Source organism: Salvelinus alpinus, chromosome 3, assembly GCF_045679555.1.
Source record: "Salvelinus alpinus chromosome 3, SLU_Salpinus.1, whole genome shotgun sequence".
NCBI classification, from domain to species: domain Eukaryota; kingdom Metazoa; phylum Chordata; class Actinopteri; order Salmoniformes; family Salmonidae; genus Salvelinus; species Salvelinus alpinus.
Window position 1 is genome coordinate 54,568,014 of NC_092088.1, and position 22,979 is coordinate 54,590,992.

Here is a 22,979-nt window from a genome sequence, read left to right on the forward strand (position 1 = left end):
CCAGAGTAAGATTTAGGTTCTCTGCCACCAAGAAAACACTGGAATGTTGGAAGTGAAGGTGTGTTTTTAGGACTCTGATCTGGAAACCATCATGGAAATCAAAGGGCAAGACATTAAGGACATTACAGACAATAACACATTCACACCTTTGAACATGTCATTTCCAGTCAATTACTTTATTAGTGCCAAAAGTTCATCTTGCGTAACTTGTGTGAAGTTCAGCTCAGGCTTATGCCAAAAACAAGTGTGACTGGAACACATGATTTTACAGAACAGTGCATGCTTCAGATAAGCCACGGTTATGTGTGTATTCAATGCTGGTATTCAAATAAAAAATAGAGCAGAATGAAGGATAAACACTGTCAGTCTTTCACTGGTTCACACATGACAACCTCCAGTAGAACTGAAAACATTACCAACAGTCAGTTGCCACATTTTGTAAAAACAAAGTACAACACACTAAAATTAGAGTCATCTTCTTAAGAGCTTTTAATCATACATAGAAATGTCATTCAACAGTACCATTCATTTAGAATGTTATATCAGTATATTTAGTGTAAAGAGCATTACATTTTTGTCTGATGAGGAATATCCATAGGGATGACAATCTTTTATAACCACACCAGAGATAGAGCTGTGGAAGAGAGAAAGAGACGCAAGAGTACATGACTACATATATTGGAACACCTCAGACTACATTTGAATACCTCAAAAGCCAACATTTATCTGTGGTTTATGTACCAGTGTCCATCCTTTTTTTATTTTTTTTACGAGCAGTGTGGCAAGCAGTGTCTTTCAGAATCAAAATGTCAACATATCTCTGCGCTAGCTCCCTCCCATCATCAATGCCCTATATCTAGGTTACTCCTAAAGCTGAGCTTTCTTTTACAATACATCTTACCGACTTAAGCGATTCTTACTGGGATGCAATTGATTAAGTTGCTTTTGAACTAGGGGGTGGGGTGTGCACATTACTGCAGTTGGAATGTGGTATTGCAGACATGGAAGGGATCCAACACATCCAGCCCACAAACACCACTACAAGACATTGTTACCATACGTGTTGGTTGTTAGCGCCACAATAATTCCAATCGTCAACAGTTCCAAGCAAAAAACAAACATGTACAAGACAAGGTGAACAGATATCAGCCTACAAATCCCAGAAGAAGCGCAGTTAAAGTCAGTAAATTCCTTAGAACGCCCCATGTTGCTTCAGGTCTTCTGCCGGCTCGTAGAAACTTGCTCTGTGGGGTTTCAACTCCCTGGTTGTCGAAGTAGTGTAGCATGGCATAGCACATGTTAAGGCTGGGAGGGGGGATGCGCTGCATGCTGCGACATAGCTGCAGGAGAGGACATGGACTGGACCATTGGCTGGGCTGGCGGGGGGAGCGGGTGCAGAGGCTGCGCCCCTGAGTGCGTGTTGGGGGAGGGCGGCGGTGTCGGACGTTTGAATTTGTCTGGGCTGGTGCTTCTTCTTGGGGAGGGCCTCTGTTTTGAAGAAAAGAGGGAAGACAGAGGGCGATAAGAAACACTCAGTCACGTCAATTCTCATTTAAAAAAAAGACCCCATTCTCAAAAAGCTTCTATTATAAATCGAACACCTTCAAATACCTTTCCGTAAACAGTTCCCCTTCTTACGTGAGCATTGGTGAGTCATAAACAAATACTGCTGGTGCCAAAGCGCTGGCGAATACACCCTGGCTTTGATGAGTGTCTGGGTGGCTGGCCTGATGCACCTTGTCACCACCACTTACTACTGATAAGCTCTAGGATCTCTAATGACGGCTGCCACCCAGAAACCAACACACTTCAGAGGCACATACGGACAAAAAAAGTAATGCTCATCTCTGGAGCACTCAATGTTACCATGGAAACACACAAAAAAGAGTGCTTGTGTCACTTTTTCAAAGGGCGATCGCAAGTCACTGAAAAGAAGCAGAGTGTTCAGCTCACAAAGTCATCTCTGAGCTGAAAACTGTTTCAACCCTGAGGGTGGACCTGGTACCTGATGAAAGGAGGTTGAACTCTTGTGACTTCTCCCAGCAGCCAGTCAGACAGGAAATCAATATTACCTAACCGGTCTCCATAACCACAGGGAATGGCTTCACTGTACAGAGACACTAGGCTCCCACATTTCCATCCACAGTTTTTATGCAAGTAAAGTCCTACTCTATATTTAAAAAAAAAAAATCACGGCAGCTGTGATGGAAACAGGAATTTCGGTACAATTTTATAAATGCCGACAGAATTTGTTCGTTCGACATGGTAGGATCTTTTTGTGACTGTAAAATGAATTATGCGAGAGATGGCGTTAAATGCCTTTATGACCAAATATTGATATAACAACCATCATATCAAAGTAAACTTGGAGTCACGCGATGATATGTTGTGTGGTCCTCCCACTACAACTCGGAAAACCATGCAGTTTATTAGGCTACAGATGAAATAAATAAACTTCACAGGGCGGTGAAAGTGCACAGTGATCTTGATGCTCCTTTCCAATAAATATTGAGGGTCGTATTCTGGTGACATGATGATCGATCATTGACTGTTGTTTGACAAATATACATTTTCTTGCTGTTATCCATAATAATCTCATCATGTAGATTAGCCTTCCCCCACTGTATATGCAAGCTGTTGGCTAGAGCGCACCTGCTAAAACCAGAGGGAGCACATTTGATATTTAACGCAACAGTTTTTGGACAAAACTATGGGTAGAGTTGAAAATGCAATGGAAACATACTCAACTTTAGATTTTTATTCTGTACATGAAAACATAAGCGAAAAAGTAAATTGTGTGTGCACTACATCATCACACACTGATTTTTATCCGCAACAAATCCATTTGGTGGAAACACCACTGGTGGGAAAATGTGCATATTTTCTTAATGCAGATTCTTGAATATTTGCATGAAAACTGGTCGCCAATTGGATGGAAACCTAGTCGATGTTGACACGGAGCCGGAGGCGTCTGCAGAAGACAGTCACTGATGTAATTACAAAATGTTCTACTCAGTACTCAGACTCAGAACTTGGGTATATTTTAGTGTCCATTTGCAATTAATAGGTTCATATATATTGCCTTAGGCTGCTCCCAGGTCCTATTGCGCAGCAATGGAATGAATGATGGGACAGAGTGACCCGAACAGCGGTAACAGGAAAGTGAGAGGGAATGGAATTTCCTAAAGCCTGTGGTAATGAGTGGTTGAACGGGAGACACAGGTCACAGGGAGGAGCTGTGTCAGATTGGGCTGATCCCTGCCGCCACCACAGTCATTACCACCCTGATGGCACTGGGAGAGGACCTCCTAAGTTGATAACAGGCACTGGGAGGACAATTAAACACAGGCAGGGAGGTCCCACAAGATTGTGCCAAACGGTGTGAGAACTGAAATACAAGCTTTTAAATGAAGAGCATTCTTCAATTCCACAAGCAATGAATTTAGCAGTATTGATTGTTATTATGTTTGAGCATAAGAACACAGCATTAGCCATGGTAAAATGCATAAAATTGCAGGAAATTAGCTTTAAAAAGGGCAACATTCTCTTAGCTCATGGCAGAATATGTAGAATCGCATTAAATTAACTTTAAAATGCAAACAATTCTCTGCTCCGCCATCGAGAAATTCAGCTGCGCAGACCTCACCCATTACCACGCCCATCACCTATGCCCCTTTTTGATACAGAAAAAAAAACTCTGCACACCATACAAATCTGCTTGCTCAGACTGACTCCTGGACTGTTTATTGAAAAGACCTCATTTGATAGAACATTCATACAGTCTAGGGATCATCAACTACATTCAGCAGGGGACAATTTTTTTCTTGAGCGCATGGTCGGGGGTCCAGAACATAATTACAAATAATTTGTAGATTACAAATTGACCGCAAGAATCCCAAACAGATATAATATTTGACTAAAACAATTATTTCAAACCTTGCTATATGATCACACGACTCTATTATGCGTGGGAATATAACTTGGAGCTGATTTTCCAGTGTTTTTACAGTCTTATGTCCAACAACAATTTATTTATTCCTCAGAAAACTTGGGGGGGGGGGGGGGGAGACTAATAAAACTACCATACGTGGAATACCATCAAGGCTAGTCATGTAAGATGACGGACACAGGAGCTTTATACTGTACCAAACAAATGAAGATGTGACCCAGATTAGATACTCATGAACACACCATAAAGATTAATGGCCCACTTACACCAGCACTTCTCCATGGTATTGGTAGGAGATCCATTCTTCACTATTGCTACATCTCAGCAAGGATCAATGTACACAACAACACTCCCATGATATCTAGATCCGGGACATTTTGTGTTAGTACCATCTGATAAAGCTGTCTGCGCCATTTAGAGAATAACTGCCATTCATCCATCTACATATCAACCCCATTATTTTTCATGGTGCAGCTTATATAGCTTAGTTTTGCTAGTTCAGATGCCCATTGGTGGTCTGATAGGAGTGAAGCAGACTCACCGCTACGCCGTGGGAGGATCCTCCGTGGATGTGCAGGGCTGGGGCGTTGAAGTGGGAGATGGCGGCTCTGGACAGAGTGGCCGGGGGAGTGAACCCAACTGTGTGACTACCGTATGACAGACCTGGAAGAAGACAAAACCATTTAGTTTGTAATGTATTTTATGTCTCTGAATTCCATGTACAGTTGCAGCCAAATATATTGGCACCCTTGCACTTCTGTTGAATAATTCCCTATTTCTTAAAAAATAATGTAAAAAAAAAATAATACAAAAAATTGTTTGGTCCCCTCACCTTGTTATTGGATTTTCAACATTGCAGAACCAATTGTATTTTTGTAAACCTAAGTTTACATTTTTTATTTAGACAAATAGCATGGACAAAATTATTGGCACCCCGGAGCTTGTACTTGGTTGAACAGCCTTTGGCCAAGATAACTGCAGACACTCAATGAGCTTGTTGCCACTTTTTAACTGGCAATTTTGCCAACTTTTCTGCAGCAAACTGCTCTAATTCTTCAATTATTAAGGGGTGCACTCCAACTTCTGTTTTCAGCTATTGCCATAGGTTATGGATGTGATTCAGATCTGGACTCTTCGCTGGTCACTCCAGAACCTCTTATTGAAACATTCCTTTTTGATGTGTGTTTGGGTTGTCTTGTTCTAAGACAGACAACCTTCAGTGGAGACTCAGTTTTGAAGAACACCTTGCTAATCTGCTGATTTAATGAATGTCTTCCACACGTTCAAGGCTCCCAGTACCAGAGGCAGCAAATCAAGGCCACAGCAATATCGAACCTCCCAGATGTTCTTTTCATTGAACGCTTAATTTGGTGATCATTAAACACAGCGCTGATCTGTATTACCAAAGAGCTCTAATTTTGTTTCATTAGTCCACAGAACATTTTCCCCAGGATTTAGGCTTGTTAAGGTGGGTTTTTGAAAAGTTCAAATCAGGCTTTTTTTGTGTCTCCTTCAGCAGTGGGGTCTTCTTAGGTTTACCAATGACCGGCCTCCCGAGTGGTGCAGTGGTCTAAGGCACACTTGCCAAGAGAACATCCCTGGTCATCTACTGATCTGGAGGACTCACTAAACACAAATGCTTTGTTTGTAAATTACGTCTGAGTGTTGGAGTGTGCCCCTGGCTATCCGTAAATAAATAAAAACAAGAAAATGGTGCCATCTGGTTTGCTTAATATAAGGAATTTGAAATGATTTATATATATTTTTTTACTTTTGATACTTAAGTACATTTTATCAATTACATTGACTTTTGATACTTAAGTATATTTAAAACCAAATACCTTTAAACTTTTACTCAAGTATTATTTTACTGGGTGACTTTCACTTGAGTAATTTTCTATTAACGTATCTTTATTTTTTACTGAAGTATGACAATTGGGTACTTTTTCCACCACTGCAATTGAGTGCAGGAAATGCAGAAATTATAAAAGTGCTGAAATTTGTTTTGGTTGAAGTTGAATTGAACAGTATAAAACAATCGGAATGGAGAAAGACTCATTGAAATCACTTAGAATGTATGTGTTGCCACCCTAGGATCACTCACTACTCATAAAGCAAATGTAGAACTTTTATTATTCAAAAACTAAAAATACTGTCAAATATAGTCATACCGTCCAATAAAATAAAAAAATACCGTGATATAATAAACGCAGCAAAAAAAATATTTCAGGACCCTGTCTTTCAAGGATAATTCGTAAAAATCCAAATAACTTCACAGATCTTCACTGTAAAGGGTTTAAACACTGTTTCCCATGCTTGTTCAATGAACCATAAACAATTAATGAACATGCACCTGTGGAACGGTTGTTAAGACACGAACAGCTTACAGACGGATGGCAATTAAGGTCACAGTTATGAAAACTTAGAACACTAAAGAGGCCTTTCTACTGACTCTGAAAAACACCAAAAGAAAGATTCCCAGGGTCCCTGCTCATCTGCGTGAATGTGCCTTAGGCATGCTGCAAGGAGGCATGAGGACAGCAGATGTGGCCAGGGAAATAAATTGCAATGTCCGTACTGTGAGACGCTTAAGACAGCGCTACAGGGAGACAGGACGGACAGCTGATCGTCCTCGCAGTGGCAGACCACGTGTAACAACACCTGCACAGGATCGGTACATCCGAACATCACACCTGCGGGACAGGTACAGGATGGCAACAACAACTGCCAGAGTAACACCAGGAACGCACAATCCCTCCATTAGTGCTCAGATCATCTGCAATAGGCTGAGAGAGGCTGGACTGAGGGCTTGTAGGCCTGTTGTAAGGCAGGTCCTCACCGGCAACAACGTCGCCTATGGGCACAAACCCACTGTCGCTTGACCAGACAGGACTGGCAAAAAGTGCTCTTCACTGACGAGTTGCGGTTTTGTCTCACCAGGGGTGATGGTCGGATTCGCGTTTATCGTCGAAGGAATGAGCGTTACACCGAGGCCTGTACTCTGGAGCGGGATCGATTTGGAGGTGGAGGTGGAGGTGGTCCGTCATGGTCTGGGGCGGTGTGTCACAGCATCATCGGACTGAGCTTGTTGTCATTGCAGGCAATCTCAACGCTGTGCGTTACAGGGAAGACATCTTCCCTCATGAGGTACCCTTCCTGTAGGCTCATCCTGACATGACCCTCCAGCATGACAATGCCACCAGCCATACTGCTCGTTCTATGGGTGATTTCCTGCAAGACAGGAATGTCAGTGTTCTGCCATGACCAGCGAAGAGCCCGGATCTCAATCCCATTGAGCACGTCTGGGACCTGTTAGATCGGAGGGTGAGGGCTAGGGCCGAAATATCCGGGAACTTGCAGGCGCCTTGGTGGAAGAGTGGGGTAACATCTCACAGCAAGAACTGACAAATCTGGTGCAGTCCACGAGGAGTAGATGCACTGCAGTACTTAATGCAGCTGGTGGCCACACCAGATACTGACTGTTACTTTTGATTTTGACCCCTCCTTGTTCAGCGACACATTATTCCATTTCTGTTAGTCTGTGGAACTTGTTCAGTTTATGTCTCAGTTGTTGAATTTTATGTTCATACAAATATTTACACATGTTAAGGTTGCTGAAAATGAACGCAGTTGACAGTGAGAGGACGTTTCTTTTTTTGCTGAGTTTATTTTGGCTATATCGCCCAGCCCTACCAATTGGATACCACGAAATTGGGGAGACATAGGGGTAATTAAAAAAAAAGAGTAAATAAATAAATTAAGGTTTACCAATGACCAAATGAAGCATTCAAAGAAAAGAAGACCCTCCCTACAATCAAACGTGGAGGTTCGATAATGCTCTTAGGTTGATTTGCTGCCTCTGGTACTGGGGGCCTTGAGCGTGTGCAATACATCATGAAATCAGAAGATTATCAAGGTGTTTTGGAGTGCAATGTTCAACCCAGTGTCAGAAAACTGTCTATTGAAGGTTGTGGGTCTTCCAACAGGACAACAACCCCAAGCACACATCAAAAGCACCCTGGAATGGTTCAAGAAGAAACACTGGACTGTTCTGGAGTGTTGATTGAAATGTATTGATTGAAATGACCATGCTGTAACATGGTCAGCATGTTTCAACCAGCCTTTAGGGTGGCAATATATTTGCCTGCAACTGTATTTCTGTGGCATGTACTTGGTATGAATGTGAGTAAAGTAAGTTTAAGGATCTCTAGGTGACTGGGAAACACCATAATGGCTGGTTGAAACATGCTGACCATGTTACAGCATGGTCATTTCAATCAATACATTACACGGGCATTTGGGGCTGCTGCACTCACTAGGTTTCCACAACTGGCATTATACATACACTCCTAATTGGGTGCACGCCACAGTGATCATCCAGCCAGCTACTTTGGGTCATTAGCGTCAGAAGCCTTACACAGTGTAGCTTGGTAACCTTGCCTGCTTAGCGTTTCTAGGGCCATGTCTAGCAGAGCTATCAGCCCACGCTAACACTCGCTCATTATGTCTCCAGCTGTCTGACACTGCAGACTGTCAGAGATAAACAGACAAATTACCATGATGGAGTCTTATCAAACCCCATTACCCTATTTTTGGTCATTCCAGGGAGCATCCTTACGCTTACTTCTCTGGAGCAGCTTTAATGTAAAATGTTGCTCTTTGGAGAATGGGAGATACACAACTGGATATTGGCAGTGGTTTGTCTCAGAGTGTTGTAACGTAGGCCTAATTGGGTGATACAAGGTGAGAGACTAATCCTCAGGGGCGGTTGCAGTTATTGCTTGTGATCAATGTAACCTTTCAGTCAGTTAATTTCCATGGGTTTCCATGGTGACGTCACCAGGTGGGAAATTAGTTAGAACAATAAGAGTTGCAAACCTCTGCCAATAACAGCTAATTTTCCGTTTTCCCCTCCATACTCAGACCCTCCTAGACAGTGCTAGCAGAATTCTTGTTTGAGAAATAGCCCTCCGCTAAGAAACTATTTTTGTATCTTTTTGACCATTTAATTGAACACAATAAGGTACTTAATTGTTACCCAGAAGTGATTTGATACTGACATAAAAATGGCTGCATTGGACCTTTAATTATACCCCTGAAAACATTTCCTGGACAAAACAAACAAACAAACTCCATCTGATCTGTTAACATGAACCATGGTTTTTAGGAGATGCCTTGTACACTGAGCCTGGGTGTTTCAGGAGCTCTCTATCTGCATAACAGGATGTGCTAAGAAGAAAACTCAAAAGTAACTTGCTGCAGGCAAAGGACGTCACCCAAAACAAACAAATTTCTCCCTCAATTGGTATTAACTTTAGAAGCTGTCAAACTTTACATGATGTCTGACATTTTCAGAAGGAAAAATGTGGTTAGGGATTGGGGATAGGGATATAAATAGGATTGAATTGAACTAATTTAAGAACAGAGTTATTGTTTTGATATACCTGTTAACCCAATGTTCAAAACAAGTGGCAACCAAGACAGGACTTGTACCAAGGTGACCTTAAATTCACTCAATTATCAGTAAGGATATATCAAACTGGAACAGAGAGTTCCTGATACACCGATAGATAGAATATGACTTAATGAGTAACTAAATATAAACGAATACACCTATTCATATCACACTATATTATACAACAACTCTGTCAGAGTCAATGGTGCTCTTTATGGACGTGGTTCTTTCTCTTCCTTCAACCAGTGACATAATAGATATTCATAAAACAGGGTGTAATTATGAGGTGTTGGACGTGGGCCACGGTATTCCTGTACTGTACGTACCAGGTGATATGGGTCGGCTGGAGCTGGGGGAAGGAGTGTATGGGATGGGACTGGATACCGTCCTTGCTCGCAAGCCTTGAGCTGACATCTCATTGAAATACCTGAGGGAGGAAAAGACCAGTTTAGACAATCATTTTATGTCTCCAAATATCACTCCCAATCCCTTGAGCAATGGTTTGCTGTCTGAAACAGAAAGTACTAGCATTGGAGTATCAAGTGTGACATTGAGGAAGTGAGAGTGTGGGGTTGCTTATTTTACTTTTGGCTATGCATGGCTGACCGTAGAATAGAAATTAAACATAGGTTGGAGATGGTGAAGTTGGAACAGAGTGTTTAATGGGTTGCTGTTTCATGTCTACCTCTCGTCATCCATCTCCAGACTGGACTCGCTCTCAGATAACTGTCTACACAGGGCCTCGCGGCGCTCCATCTCTCTCTGCAGCTTCCTCTGCAGACGGATGTTCTCCTCACGCATGTGCCGCTCCTCCTCAATGTACTGGGCCCGCTTCTCTGTGTCTGGGAGGGGACAGACAAATAAAGTTGCATTAAAAACTAAATGCATCATCATTACACAGAAATGAGTCATTTCACAACTATGTATTGTTCTGAGAGAGCAAAGACGCAAGTTTTTAGACAATATTATAATTAACGTGCTTACCAAAAGTACTTTTCTATAATGCACCACTTCAATAGTTGTTTTCCTTAGCCTTTCATTGGTGTTTTTTTATGTGCTTTTTATTGCTATAGTACAGCAGCTATTGCACCTAAATCCCCTTTGTTCATCTTGTTTCAAAGTAACACTAGCCCCATAGGTGAAATAGGTCAGGTATGGTCTCTAATGACAAAACGGGTTATGAGGTAACAAAGCCCATGATTTCATCAGCTTCTTAGTATTATTTTTGCCACAGCCCTGGTCCAAGAAGGCTTTAGAGCGAACAAAATATTGGTCTGACGGCTCCCTCTAGTGGCTGAAGCGGCAACATAATTACAGCCATTTCTGACTGAATAGTTATGTTAAAGAATTACCTAAATTGTTTAGGAAAAACATTCCCTATTCCCTCAACCCTTGCTCTCTTTACGTGACACATGTATGCATCGCATGCACGTGACCAATAGGGCCTGACCTATAGCATATAATTATCACAAATAAATTGGTTATAGCAAACTCTGAACACATGTGACAACAAAATGGATGCAGAGGACATGAAAAATAAACTTGAAACGGGGGAATGTTTACTGGTTGCGCAGGAGGTAAAGGGGAAGTCTGATGTGTGGAATAAATTTGACTAGTGGAAAATACAAGAGATCAAGAAAAAGAAGGTATGGCGCAAGCTTTGCGTGCATATTATGTGTGCCAAATAGGTGCTGTTAGATTACAAAAGAAAATCTGTTTGGAACAATGTAAACAACACATTATAAGTGTACCATAGAGTCTGTTGTAACATAAGTTTCGTTTTTTTTTGTAAATCCTTTATTAAAGTAAAGACTAAAAACAGTCACATTCATTCGTGAATGCAATTTTCAAAATGAAACAGTTTAGGCCTATTTATTGTTAACGCTAATTATTCAATGGTCATTTTGTTATTTTAAAACTAAAATGCTTGATTGCATTTTACATCATGAATGACTCGTATTCTGTGTGATGACATGAACAAATGAATGATTGATTGATACAGTAGCCTACAGTATATGAGTATTGAAGTATACACCTAAGTAAGTTACGGTATTAAGACCATAGAGGATGCGCTCTTAGGCATACAGCTGGTGGTTATACAAGGCTGCTATACTTAGCCTACTAATGATGATGACATTACTTTGTATTATGATGACAATAATAATAATTCAAATAATGAGATCACAGAAAGATGGTTATTATTATTATAAATATAATTTGACAATTTGGAAAACTGTAAACACTAAATAAATTATAAATAATACCATGGTCTAAAATATAAGTGTAAAGCCTTTATTACAGCATAGCAAAGATTAAAAACAGCTGAATTTGTGAAATTGTTGCCTGAGGCTCGGTGCTCACGGAATCAGTAGGCTATTGAGTGTTTAATCAGGCAACAAAAGCAGGATCTGTCTCATTTCTGTAGATACACAGTACCAGTTAAGTTTGGACACCTACTCATTCCAGGGTTTGTATTTATTTTTCGCTATTTTCTACACTGTAGAATGATAGTGAAGACAAACTATGAAATCATGTGGGAACAAAAAAAAGTGTTAAATCAAAATATATTTTAAATTTGAGATTCTTCAAAGTAGCCACCCTTTTCCTTGATGACAGTTTTGTACACTCTTGGCATTCTCTCAACCAGCTTCATAAGGTAGTCACCTTGAATGAATTTAAATTAACAGGTGTGCCTTGTTAAAAGGTAATTTGTATAATTTCTTTCCTTCTTAATGCGTTTGAGCAAATCAGTTGTGTTGTGACAAGGTAGGGGTGGTATACAGAAGATAGCCCTATTTTGTAAAAGACCAAGTCCATATTATGGCAAGAACAGCTCAAATAAGCAAAGAGAAACGACAGTCCATCATTACTTTAAGACATGAAGGTTAGTCAATAGGTAAAATTTCAAGAACTTTGAACGTTTCTTCAAGTGCAGTCGCAAAAACCATCAATCACCATGATGAAACTGGCTCTCATGAGGACCGCCACAGGAAAGGAAGACCCAGATTTACCTCTGCTGCAGAGGATAAGTTAATTAAAGTAAACTGCACCTCAGAAGCAGCCCAAATAGATGCTTCAGAGTTCAAGTAACAGACACATCTCAACATCAACTGTTCAGAGGAGACTGCGTGAATCCGGCTTTCAAGGTCGAATTGCTGCAAAAAAACAACTACTAAAAGACATCAATAAGAAGAAGAGACTTGCTTGGGCCAAGAAACATGAGCAATGGCATTAATCTGTCCTTTGGTCTGATGAGTCCAAATTTTAGATTTTTGGTTCCAACCGCCGTGTTTTTGTGAGAGTGTGCAAAGATGTCATCAAGGCAAAGGGTGCCTACTTTGAAGAATCTAAAATATATTTTGATTTGTTTAACACTATTTTGGTTACTACATGATTCGTGTGTTATTTCATAGTTTTGATGTCTTCACTATTATTCAACAATGTAGAAAATAGTAAAAATGAAGAAAAACCTTTGAATGAGTAGGTGTGTCCAAACTGTTAACTGGTACTGTATATGGATGATTTCTAAAGCCAGGCACATTTAACAGTTAGGCTGTTGATTGATTATAGACCTAATTAAGTTGGGGTTTCGTCTCTCCTCACTTTTCATAGACAATCAAGGCAAGGGCTGTTTTCTCGTCTCCTAACTATGCTGCTGCCGCATTGTTCTCAACACCAATATGCTGGTTAATTTTGTTATTATGCACACAGCAACATGGTCTAGGAAAAGGCGCCAATTCAACAGCGTTTCAGAATCGCAGACAGCGACCACTATCCAATGCGGGAGAAAGCGCATTTTTATAAAATAATATTATTTTTATTTGTGTTGCACCATTGTTCTTGCATAATATAGCCACCACATACAATTTCTGCAGCACATTTCTTAGACTGATGGACTCTGCCATCCCTACGGCCCGAGTGTGTCCACATCTGTTTGAGTGGTAGTAGAACTAATCGTTCCCAAATTGAATTAAATGAAAGTGTATGAACCTTTCAAACACATGATAGACATGTATCTGTAAAAAGAGGAGTACTCTACGGTGACCTACCACTGGTGTTCTAAGATCACGTGTAACAATTAGTGAACAAATTGAAAATAACTGGCTGTAGATCTTGAGCACCAAAGCTTTTACGAATTTTTATGGGTTATATGAAACTAGGTCACGTCATGATGAGTTCACCGTTGACCATCGGCCTTTGACACTCACGCTGCAGCTCGGTGGTACGGAGGCTCTTCTTCAGTCTCTCCACCTCGTCCTTCAGGAAGCGGATATGCCGCATCATGTTCTCCGGAGAGTCGATCTCCATGGAAACATCCCTGGGAGAGGGAGGAGCAGACACAGGCTGGTCCAACTTCTCCTGGAGGATTCTGTCAAAGTTAACAGATCCGCCAGTAAGGGAAGATGGAGAGAACCATTCGATATATTATTACTACTTTCCTCATAAAAGATCATCACTGAAGAGCATACAACAGTAATATGATGCTTTATTTTGTTTACTTTCAACCATTCACTGAATCCAGCACCGAGGTTTCTCTAGATACTCTACTCCTAAAGAATATACGGTTACATAATAAAATCGTACCTTTTCTCTGCCTCCAATTTGTCCATGCGCTTCCACAGTCTATTGACAAGAGCCTCTTGTTCTTGCTCTAATGTGTTTTCGAGGTCAATCTTCTCGCGCCTTAGCTGGAAAGAAAGGGAAGACAGAAAAGAGATATTCAGTTTCAGAACATCTTGCACAAAGAAATGCACACCCACACACAAAAAACATATATACATCCCCAGCACGGTAATGGCACTTTCTCTTAAGTGGCAGTGCTGACGTGATGTTTAAAGTATGTCCTCATAGAATAGACTCAGCTGCACCAAGACGATGTCATTGCGCATGGCGTCATTCACAGGAGGCTGGTGAGGGGAGGACGGCTCACACAAATGGCTGGAATGGTATCAAAACCATGGAAACTATTGTGTTTTGATGCATTTAAAACCCTTCCATTCATTAATTTCCAAACAACACTATGAGCACGTACTCCCCAATTAAGGTCCACCAGCTGCCTGTGGTGTCATTATAATGTCACTGTACCTGCTCCAAGGTGAGCTGCTTTGATATTGTGTCGTTCTCCATTTTCTTGATCTTCTTCATCAGTTTGTTGACCTGGAACTCCTGCTCCTGCTCCAAGTGCTGTTCCAACTCAGCCTTCTCATGTTGTAACTGTGGGAGGAAAAGGGGAGGAGAAATCAATGCAAGTAATTCCAACCACTGAAAAGATTGGCATTAGAGCACTGTGGCTACATGTTGATTGGTCCGTGTTATAGAGATGGTAAAGGGTTGGTACTGCTTGTCTCTGATTGTGATCTGGTGAAGAATGTCTTGTGAAATGGCGACGGTGTAGCTAGATATTGCCCAAAGCAGCCAAAGTAACCACCTTTGGCAGTATACCAATAAAAAGGGTGCGGCTCATAGCTTGTTAAAAATAAGACGATTGTGTGATGGATTATGTAGATGGTTTTTTATTAGGGCCAATTCGCTAATAACTAACAAATACTGACCAATCATCAGGTCAAAATAAAACAAACAAATGAATAAAACAGGGGGCTGAGCTATTTTAGTTGAGTGCTAGACGCCATTTGACAGCCTAACCATAGCCTATTACTACAGTACAGTGGACCCTAACTTCAGAAGAACAGTCAGTTAGTGTACACCCTGCAGAGACTGGCCTATTTCATCGAGCCACAGACTTTAATCATAATTTGGTGGGTGTTTAGATTTGTTGTATTTCACATATGTATAAGTGTGTATTAATTTGCATGTGTGAATTGGAAATGTGTTGTTTTTTTTGCATATCCCAACTCCCCCTAAGACACCGTCACGGCCAGGGTCTGTCAATATCAATGGCGACCCTGGAGCAATCAGGGTTAAGTGCCTTGCTCAAGGGCACATCGCCAGATTTATTTTCACCTTGTCAGCTCGCGGATTCGAACTAACAACCTTTCTGTTACTGACCCTACAGTCTAACCACTAAGCTACCTAGGCCACAACATAGAAACACCACAACAGAAAGGACTGGAGTGTGCAGCCAGTATTCCCAAAGATGATCAACAGCTTCAGGCGACATCGAATGTCAACAACTTTTCTCTTAACTTCTTTGGGACAGGGGGGCAGTATTGAGTAGCTTGGATAAACTGCCTCAGGTGCCCAGAGTAAACTGCCTACTTCTCAGTCCTAAAAGCTAGAATATGCATATAATTAGTAGATTTGGATAGAAAACAATCTGACGTTTCTAAAACTGTTTGAATGATGTCTGTGAGTAGAACAGAACTCACATGGCAGGCAAAAACCTGAGATAAAATTCTACCAGGAAGTGGGAAATCTGAGGTTTGTAGTTTTTCAAGTCTTTGCCTATCCAAGATACAGTGGAAATGGGGTCATATTGCACTTCCTAAGGCTTCCACTAGATGTCAACAGTCTTTAGAACCTTGTTTGATGCTTCTACTAGAGGGGATTGAGTCAGAGGTCTGGCAGAGTGCCACGAGCTGGTCATGCGCATTCACATGAGAGGTAACTTGCGTTCCATTGCATTTCTGAAGACAAAGGAATTCTCTGGTTGGAACATTATTGAAGATTTATGATAAAAACATCCTAAAGATTGATTCTATACTTAGTTTGACATGTTTCAACGAACTGTAATATGACATTTCGTCTGAACTTTCGCCTGGACCTGCCAGCGCGTCGTCAGTTAGGATTGTGTACTAAACGCGCGAACAAAAGGAGTTATTTGGACATAAATTTACTTTATCGAACAAATCAATTTTTTTTTGTGGAACTGGGAATCCTGGGAGTGCATTCTAATGAAGATCATCAAAGGTAAGTGAATATTTATAATGCTATTTCTGACTTTGTTGACTCCACAACATGGCGGATATCTTTTTTGGCTTGTTTGGGCTCTGAGCGCTGTACTCAGATTATTGCATGGTGTGCTTTTTCAGTAAAGCTTTTTTGAAATCTGACACAGCGGTTGCATTAAGGAGAAGTTTATCTAAAGTTCCATGCATAACACATGTATTTTCATCAACATTTATGATGAGTATTTCTGTAAATTGAGGTGGCTCTCTGCAAAATCACCGGATGTTCTGGAAGCAAAACATTACAGAACGTAACGCGCCAATGTAAACTGAGACTTTTGGATATAAATATGAACTTTATCGAACAAAACATACATGTATTGTGTAACATGAAGTCCTATGAGTGTCATCTGATGAAGATCATCAAAGGTTAGTGATTAATTTGATCTCTATTTCTGCTTTTTGTGACTCCTCTCTTTGGCTGGAAAAATGGCTGTGTTTTTCTGTGGCTATGTACTGACCTAACATAATTGTTTGGTGTGCTTTCGTCGTAAAGCCTTTTTGAAATCTGACACGTTGGCTGGATTCACAACAAGTGTAGCTTTAATTTGGTGTATTGCATGTGTGATTTCATGAAAGTAAAATGTTATAGTAATTTATTTGAATTTGGCACTCTGCATTTTCACTGGATGTTGGCCATGCGGGACGCTAGCGTTCCACATACCCCAGAGAGGTTAAATTGGCCTGAAAACCCACTGGATGCCATGCATACCATCTTACTTACTAACAACAAGAGCTAAGAGTTTTGTTTGAAGATAAATGTGACTTATGAAGCCTCATAACAGTTTAGAAAGGGGCAGCATCATAAGCGGCATTTACACAGGCGGCACAATTCTGATCTTTTGCCCAATTACTGGCAAAAGAGCTGATCTGATTGGTCAAAAGACCAATTAGTGAAAATAAAAATGAGAATTGGGCTGCCTGTTTAAACAACCACAGAGGCCTGTATTTGAAGGTTGATACAGGACTTCTAGGGCAGTGGCTCTCAAACCTCTCAATGGGGACCCCCAGACGTTTCAGAATTTTGTTGTAGCCCTGAACTAGCTCACCTGATTCACCTAGTCATGGGCTTGATAATTAGTTGGCAAGTTGAATCAGGTGTGCTAGCTCTGGAATAGTTCAAATAAACAGAATGTGTCCCAGAGGAGAGATTTGAGAACCACTGATGTAGGGGTTATGCTAGGGGGTGGGCAAACTGCGGCCCGCATCCAGCCCGCCAAGCCGATTAAATGTGGCCCGCACGGGACTTCAAAAATCCACTCTGGGTGACACTTGAAAATGTAAAACGAGATACAAAGTACAATACCAGTCAAAAGTTGACACACCCACTTATTCCAGAGTGTTTCTTTATTTTTACTATTTTCTACATTGTAGAATATTAGTGAAGACATCAAAACTATGAAATAACACATAAGGAATCATGTAGTAAACAAAAAAAGTGTTTAACAAATCAAAATATATTTTATATTTGAGATTCTTCAAAGTAGCAAACCTTTGCCTTGATGACAGCTTTGCACAATTGGCATTCTCTCAACCAGCTTCATGAGGTAGTCAACTGGAATGCATTTCAATTAACAGGTGTGCTTTATTAAAAGTTAATTTATGGAATTTCTTTCCTTAATGTGTTTGAGCCAATCAGTTGTGTTGTGACAAGGTAGGGTGATATACAGAAGATAGCCCTAAAAGAACAGCTCAAATAAGCAAAGAGAAATGACAGTCCATCATTACTTTAAGACATGAAGGTCAGTCAATACAGAACATTTCAAGAACTTTGAAAGTTTCTTCAAGTGCAGTCGCTAAAACCGTCATGTGCTATGATGAAACTGGCTCTCATGAGGACCGCCACAGGAAAGGAAGACCCATAGTTACCTCTGCTGCAGAGGATCAGTTCATTAGTTAACCACACCTCAGATTGCTGCCCAAATAAAAAGTAACAGACACATCTCAACATCAACTGTTCAGAGGAGATTGCGTGAATCAGGCATTCATGGTTGAATTGCTGCAAAGAAACCACCACTAAAAGGACACCAATAAGAAGAGACTTGCTTGGGCGAAGAAACACGAGCAATGGACATTAGACCGGTGGAAATCTGTCCTTGGGTCTGATGAGTCTAAATTTGAGATTTTTGGTTCCAAAGGCCGTGTCTTTGTGAGACACAGAGTAGGTGAATAGATGATCTCCACACGTGCGGTTCCAACCGTGAAGCATGGAGGAGGAGGTGTTATGGTGTGGGGGTGCTTTGCTGGTGACATTGTCTGTGATTTATTTAGAATTCAAGGCACACTTAACCGGCATGGCTACCACAGCACTCTGCAGCGAAACACACTCCTGTTTGGTTTGCGCTTAGTGAGACTATCATTTGTTTTTCAACAGGACAATGACCCAACACACCTCCAGGCTGTGTAAGGGCTATTTGACCAAGAAGGAGAGTGATGGATTGCTGCATCAGATGACCTGGCCTCCACAATCACCCGACCTCAACCCAATTGAGATGGTTTCGGATGAGCTGGACCGCAGAGTGAAGGAAAAGCAGCCAACAAGTGCTCAGCATGTGGAAAATCCTTTAAGCATTCCTCATGAAGCTGGTTGAAAGAATGCCAAGAGTGTGCAAAGCTGTCATCAAGGCAAAGGGTGGCTACTTTGAAGAATCTCAAATATATTTTGAATTGTTTAACACTTTTTGGTTACTACATGATTCCATATGTGCTATTTCATAGCTGATGTCTGCACTATTCTTTTTTATGTAACCCGGTAAGTTGACTGAACACATTCTCATTTACAGCAACGACCTGGGGAATAGTTACAGGGGAGAGGAGGGATGAATGAGCCAATTGTAAACTGGGGATGATTAGGTGACCATGATGGTATGAGGGCCAGATTGGGAACTTTGCCAGGACACCAGGGTTAACACCCCTACTCTTACGATAAGTACCATGAGCTCTTTAGTGACCACAGAGTCAGGACACCCGTTTAACTTCCCATCCGAAAGACGGCACCCTACACATGGCAATGTCCCATATCACTGTCCTGGGGAATTGGGATATTTTTTTTTAGACCAGTGGAAAGAGTGCCTCCTACTGTCCCTCCAACACATCTTACAGCAGCATCTGATCTCCCATCCAGGGACCAACCCTGCTTAGCTTCAGAAACAAGCCAGTAGTGGGATGCAGAGTGGTATGCTGCTAGCCAATTATGCTACACAATGTTGAAAAACCCTTGAATGAGTAGGTGTGTTCACACTTTTGACTGGTACTGTATGTAGAGATTATAATGGACCTATCTATTTTAAAATAACTGCCCTTTCTCTGGCCCGCAAATAGACTGACTAACAAATCGGTCAAAGAAAAATCTGTGCGGCCCTCCGTTGAATTTCGAAATCCCTGTGGCCCTCTTCCAAAAATTATTGCCCACCCCTGGTATAGAGGCAGCCCTGTCCTTATAGTAGTAGTAGCCTATACCACTGAAAATACTAACACTATGAACCACTATTTACTGTTGAAGCCTGGGGTGTGGTAGAACAGGGTTGCTAGTTCAAATCCACATTAGCATTGTTGTTCTAGCCTGGTGCAGGCCACTGACATGAAATTCATGGGAAAAAGTATGTTAGACAAGTCCATGTTTTATGACGACACTTGGTGAGGGGAACATGTGCTAAGGAGCGTCCGTCGACACTAAAGTATAGGAACAGAAGTGGGCCTGTTTTATGTTATGAAACAGGCCAGATAACAAGAGCCTCTAGACTGTCTGACCTTTAACCTGGGTTTGTTAAAACATACGAGTGGTCCAGTGAGATTCATGCTTCTTCTTTGTACATCAAACCATTAGTCAGTACTACAAAGGTCAATAGCTCATATTAGTAATGGAGCCGAGGCAAAATATGGGTCAGTTGCAAATGAGACCAAATAGCCTAAACCAGGAATAGGAGTAGTCAGTCGAGTCATTTAGAGTAGTGATGAGGTCGGTTAATAAAATAACTTGAGTCAAGAACCAATGCTGTTGGTTCTTGACTCAAACACACAACCTTAGGTTGACATTGAGACAAATACTTGGCATAAGTTAAATGCCCCAGAGTCAGTTATTTTCCAGATGTCACTCACTTGCATGAGTTTTCTTGACAGTTCATTGGTGAGAAATTCCTCTTCTTTCTCATAGTTAACGGCGAGGGTCTCCTTCTCTTTCTGCAGGGCCTGGATCTTCTTGAACAGGGTGTTGCTGATGAACTCCTCCTCCTGCTCAGCCCTGGCTTGCTGCAGTCACAGAAGACAAAATGTACCAAAAATAGCGGCATTCACAACAAAATGGCTCACTGAATACCTGACATAAATGTGTTATGGGATGCTTAACATTTTTTGCACTGGGTAACAATGGCAACATATGAAGTGATTTGTTTTTGCCAATCGAATGTCAGCTTCTACCACACTGCTCAGCTCACAGCTGTCTCTGCTAAAATATGGGATTCTTATTCATAAAGCTGATGGCTTTCTAATTGGCGCAGTAGTATCTTAACAAAAACAAGGAATAGCACTGTGGAGATTTGCTGCATTAAAGGTCTGTCAGCTAGAGAGGAAGCAGTTAGTCCACCCCCCATATCAATGACTCAAGAAGTAGCCTATTGCACTAACCGAATGAGTGACTGACGTTGAGGAACTACCTATAAAAAAATGTGTACTGTCAACTGTCATGGCGAGGAAAACAGAGACAGAAAAAGGGGTGGTGGAGGCACAAAACAGGGGAACGAGGAGAAAGGAAATCAAATCCATGTCAGTCTACTGATGCTTAAACAGAGACACTAGGTGTTGTTGAACTAGCTAGGTTATGATTTATTATAAATTCAACGTTTGTGTCAAGGGGTATATGTAACGTTAAGCACAAAAATAACGTTGAGGACCCAAAGCCTCATAATAGCGGACTAGTTGGCTAGTTTAGATGACACAGCTAACATTCTAACGTAAGTTAGATACAAACGTCAACTTCTTGGTCACCATTTGTCAAATGGATTGGTGTTTGCAAATTAACAACGGGACATTGGCTAGCAAGCTAATAAACTACATTAGTTATCACCTAAACAAAACGGGTTACCAAGCTAACCAACTAGCTATGCTAACTCACTAAACTAGTTAAGTTATCTAGCTAGCCTCTTAACAAGCATAACTACGTTGCCTTTATTTCGCTACTAGGTAGGCAGCTAGCTAACGTTAGTTGGCTAACCTAGTTGCAATTTCGTATGTTTAACGTGCGTGTATAACGTTAGGTGATTTTTTAATGTAGCTAGCTAGGCTAACCAACAAAAACCACCAGTTACTCACAATGGTGACGCTAGCTTTACGCAGGTCCCGATTCTCCCCCTGTAGTGCTTTGCACTTGAGTTTGAACGTCTCCAGCTCAATTTTAAGAACTTTGTTCTCCTGTTGTAGTGAAGCTAATCGGTTAGTTAACTCCTCTAATCGAAACTGTGAAATGACTACCCCCGGCTTGGTCAAATTTGAGGCGGATGATGACATAGGTGTAGCCGAGCTACTCCCTGCTCCGTCCGTGTCGCTCTCGCTTGCACTGTCCGCCATGGCTATGTGTGCGACAGACAGTACCGTGGAGGAGACGAGACTGCAGCTGCAGTGTTTGAGGGGCAGCAGCAGGATCTTCACTAGTTGCCACAGTCACAAAGTCTTCATTATGGCTAAAGCCCGCCTATTTCTACAATGTATATTCTTAAAGTCTTATTTTAAACGTAAACTTAACCACAACCACACTGCTAACCTTATGCCTTAACCTAATCTCAAATTAAGACCAAAAAGCAAGATGTTGTTTTCATGTTTGACTTTGTGGCTGTGGTTTCTAGTGACAACCCGGCAGCAGCCTATGAAAATTCGGTGTGACGTGACCTTGCTCTGTTTCAACCGCACGCGTGTTAAAATAGCGCCACCCTGTGGAGATAGCTCTGTCAAGTGGTGTACTATATTGTGCCAATGTTCATCGATGCCATATGAAACAGAAAAGAACGTATAGAAAGTAAAAGAGTAGTATATTGCAATTAAGTGGACAATATTACTGAGGAAGTTTTGGGCTCCTGAGTGGTGCAGCGGTCTAAGGCACTGCATCTCTGTGCTAGCGGCGTCACTACAGGTTCGATTCCAGGCTGTATCACAACCGGCTGTGATTGGGAGTCCCATAGGGCAGTGCACAATTGGCCCAGCGTCATTAGGGTTTGGCCGGGGTAGGCTGTCATTGTAAATAAGAATTTGTTCTTAACTGACTTGCCTAGTTAAATAAAAGGAAGCCAAAAGCAAAGCTGTTCATCTTTTGCTTTATCCAACAGTAGTCTAATGAAAAGTTGCAGTGCATGAACAATATACTTTTTCTGCACTGTGGGTTTGATTGAATATGACCCCTTATATCTCCTAACCAGTCATGTACAGTACCGGTCAAAAGTTTGGACACACCTACTCATTCAAGGGTATTTTTTAAAATGTTCTACATTGTAGAATAATAGTGAAGACATCAAAACTATGAAATAACACCTATGGAATCATGTAGTAAACAAAAAAGTGTTAAACAAATCAAAATATATTTTATATTTGAGATTCTTCAAAGTAGCCACCCTTTGCCTTGATGACAGCTTTGCACACTCTTGGCATTATTCAGAAATACAACCCGGAAGTGCCTCTTATTTTG

General features: G+C 41.2%; 1 protein-coding gene across 1 annotated transcript; it reads right to left on the reverse strand.

Annotated features, from left to right (window-relative positions):
• Positions 1–157: 157 nt before the first annotated feature.
• Positions 158–22,144, reverse strand: LOC139570970 (coiled-coil domain-containing protein 6-like). Its single transcript, XM_071393356.1, has 9 exons — positions 21,617–22,144; positions 20,408–20,557; positions 14,490–14,618; positions 13,989–14,092; positions 13,613–13,773; positions 10,090–10,246; positions 9,731–9,831; positions 4,491–4,612; positions 158–1,488 (listed from the first exon to the last, which is right to left on the reverse strand). The coding sequence occupies exons 1-9, from the start codon at positions 21,869–21,871 to the stop codon at positions 1,300–1,302; spliced, it is 1,368 nt and encodes a 455-aa protein (XP_071249457.1). The 5' UTR covers positions 21,872–22,144; the 3' UTR covers positions 158–1,299.
• Positions 22,145–22,979: the final 835 nt, after the last annotated feature.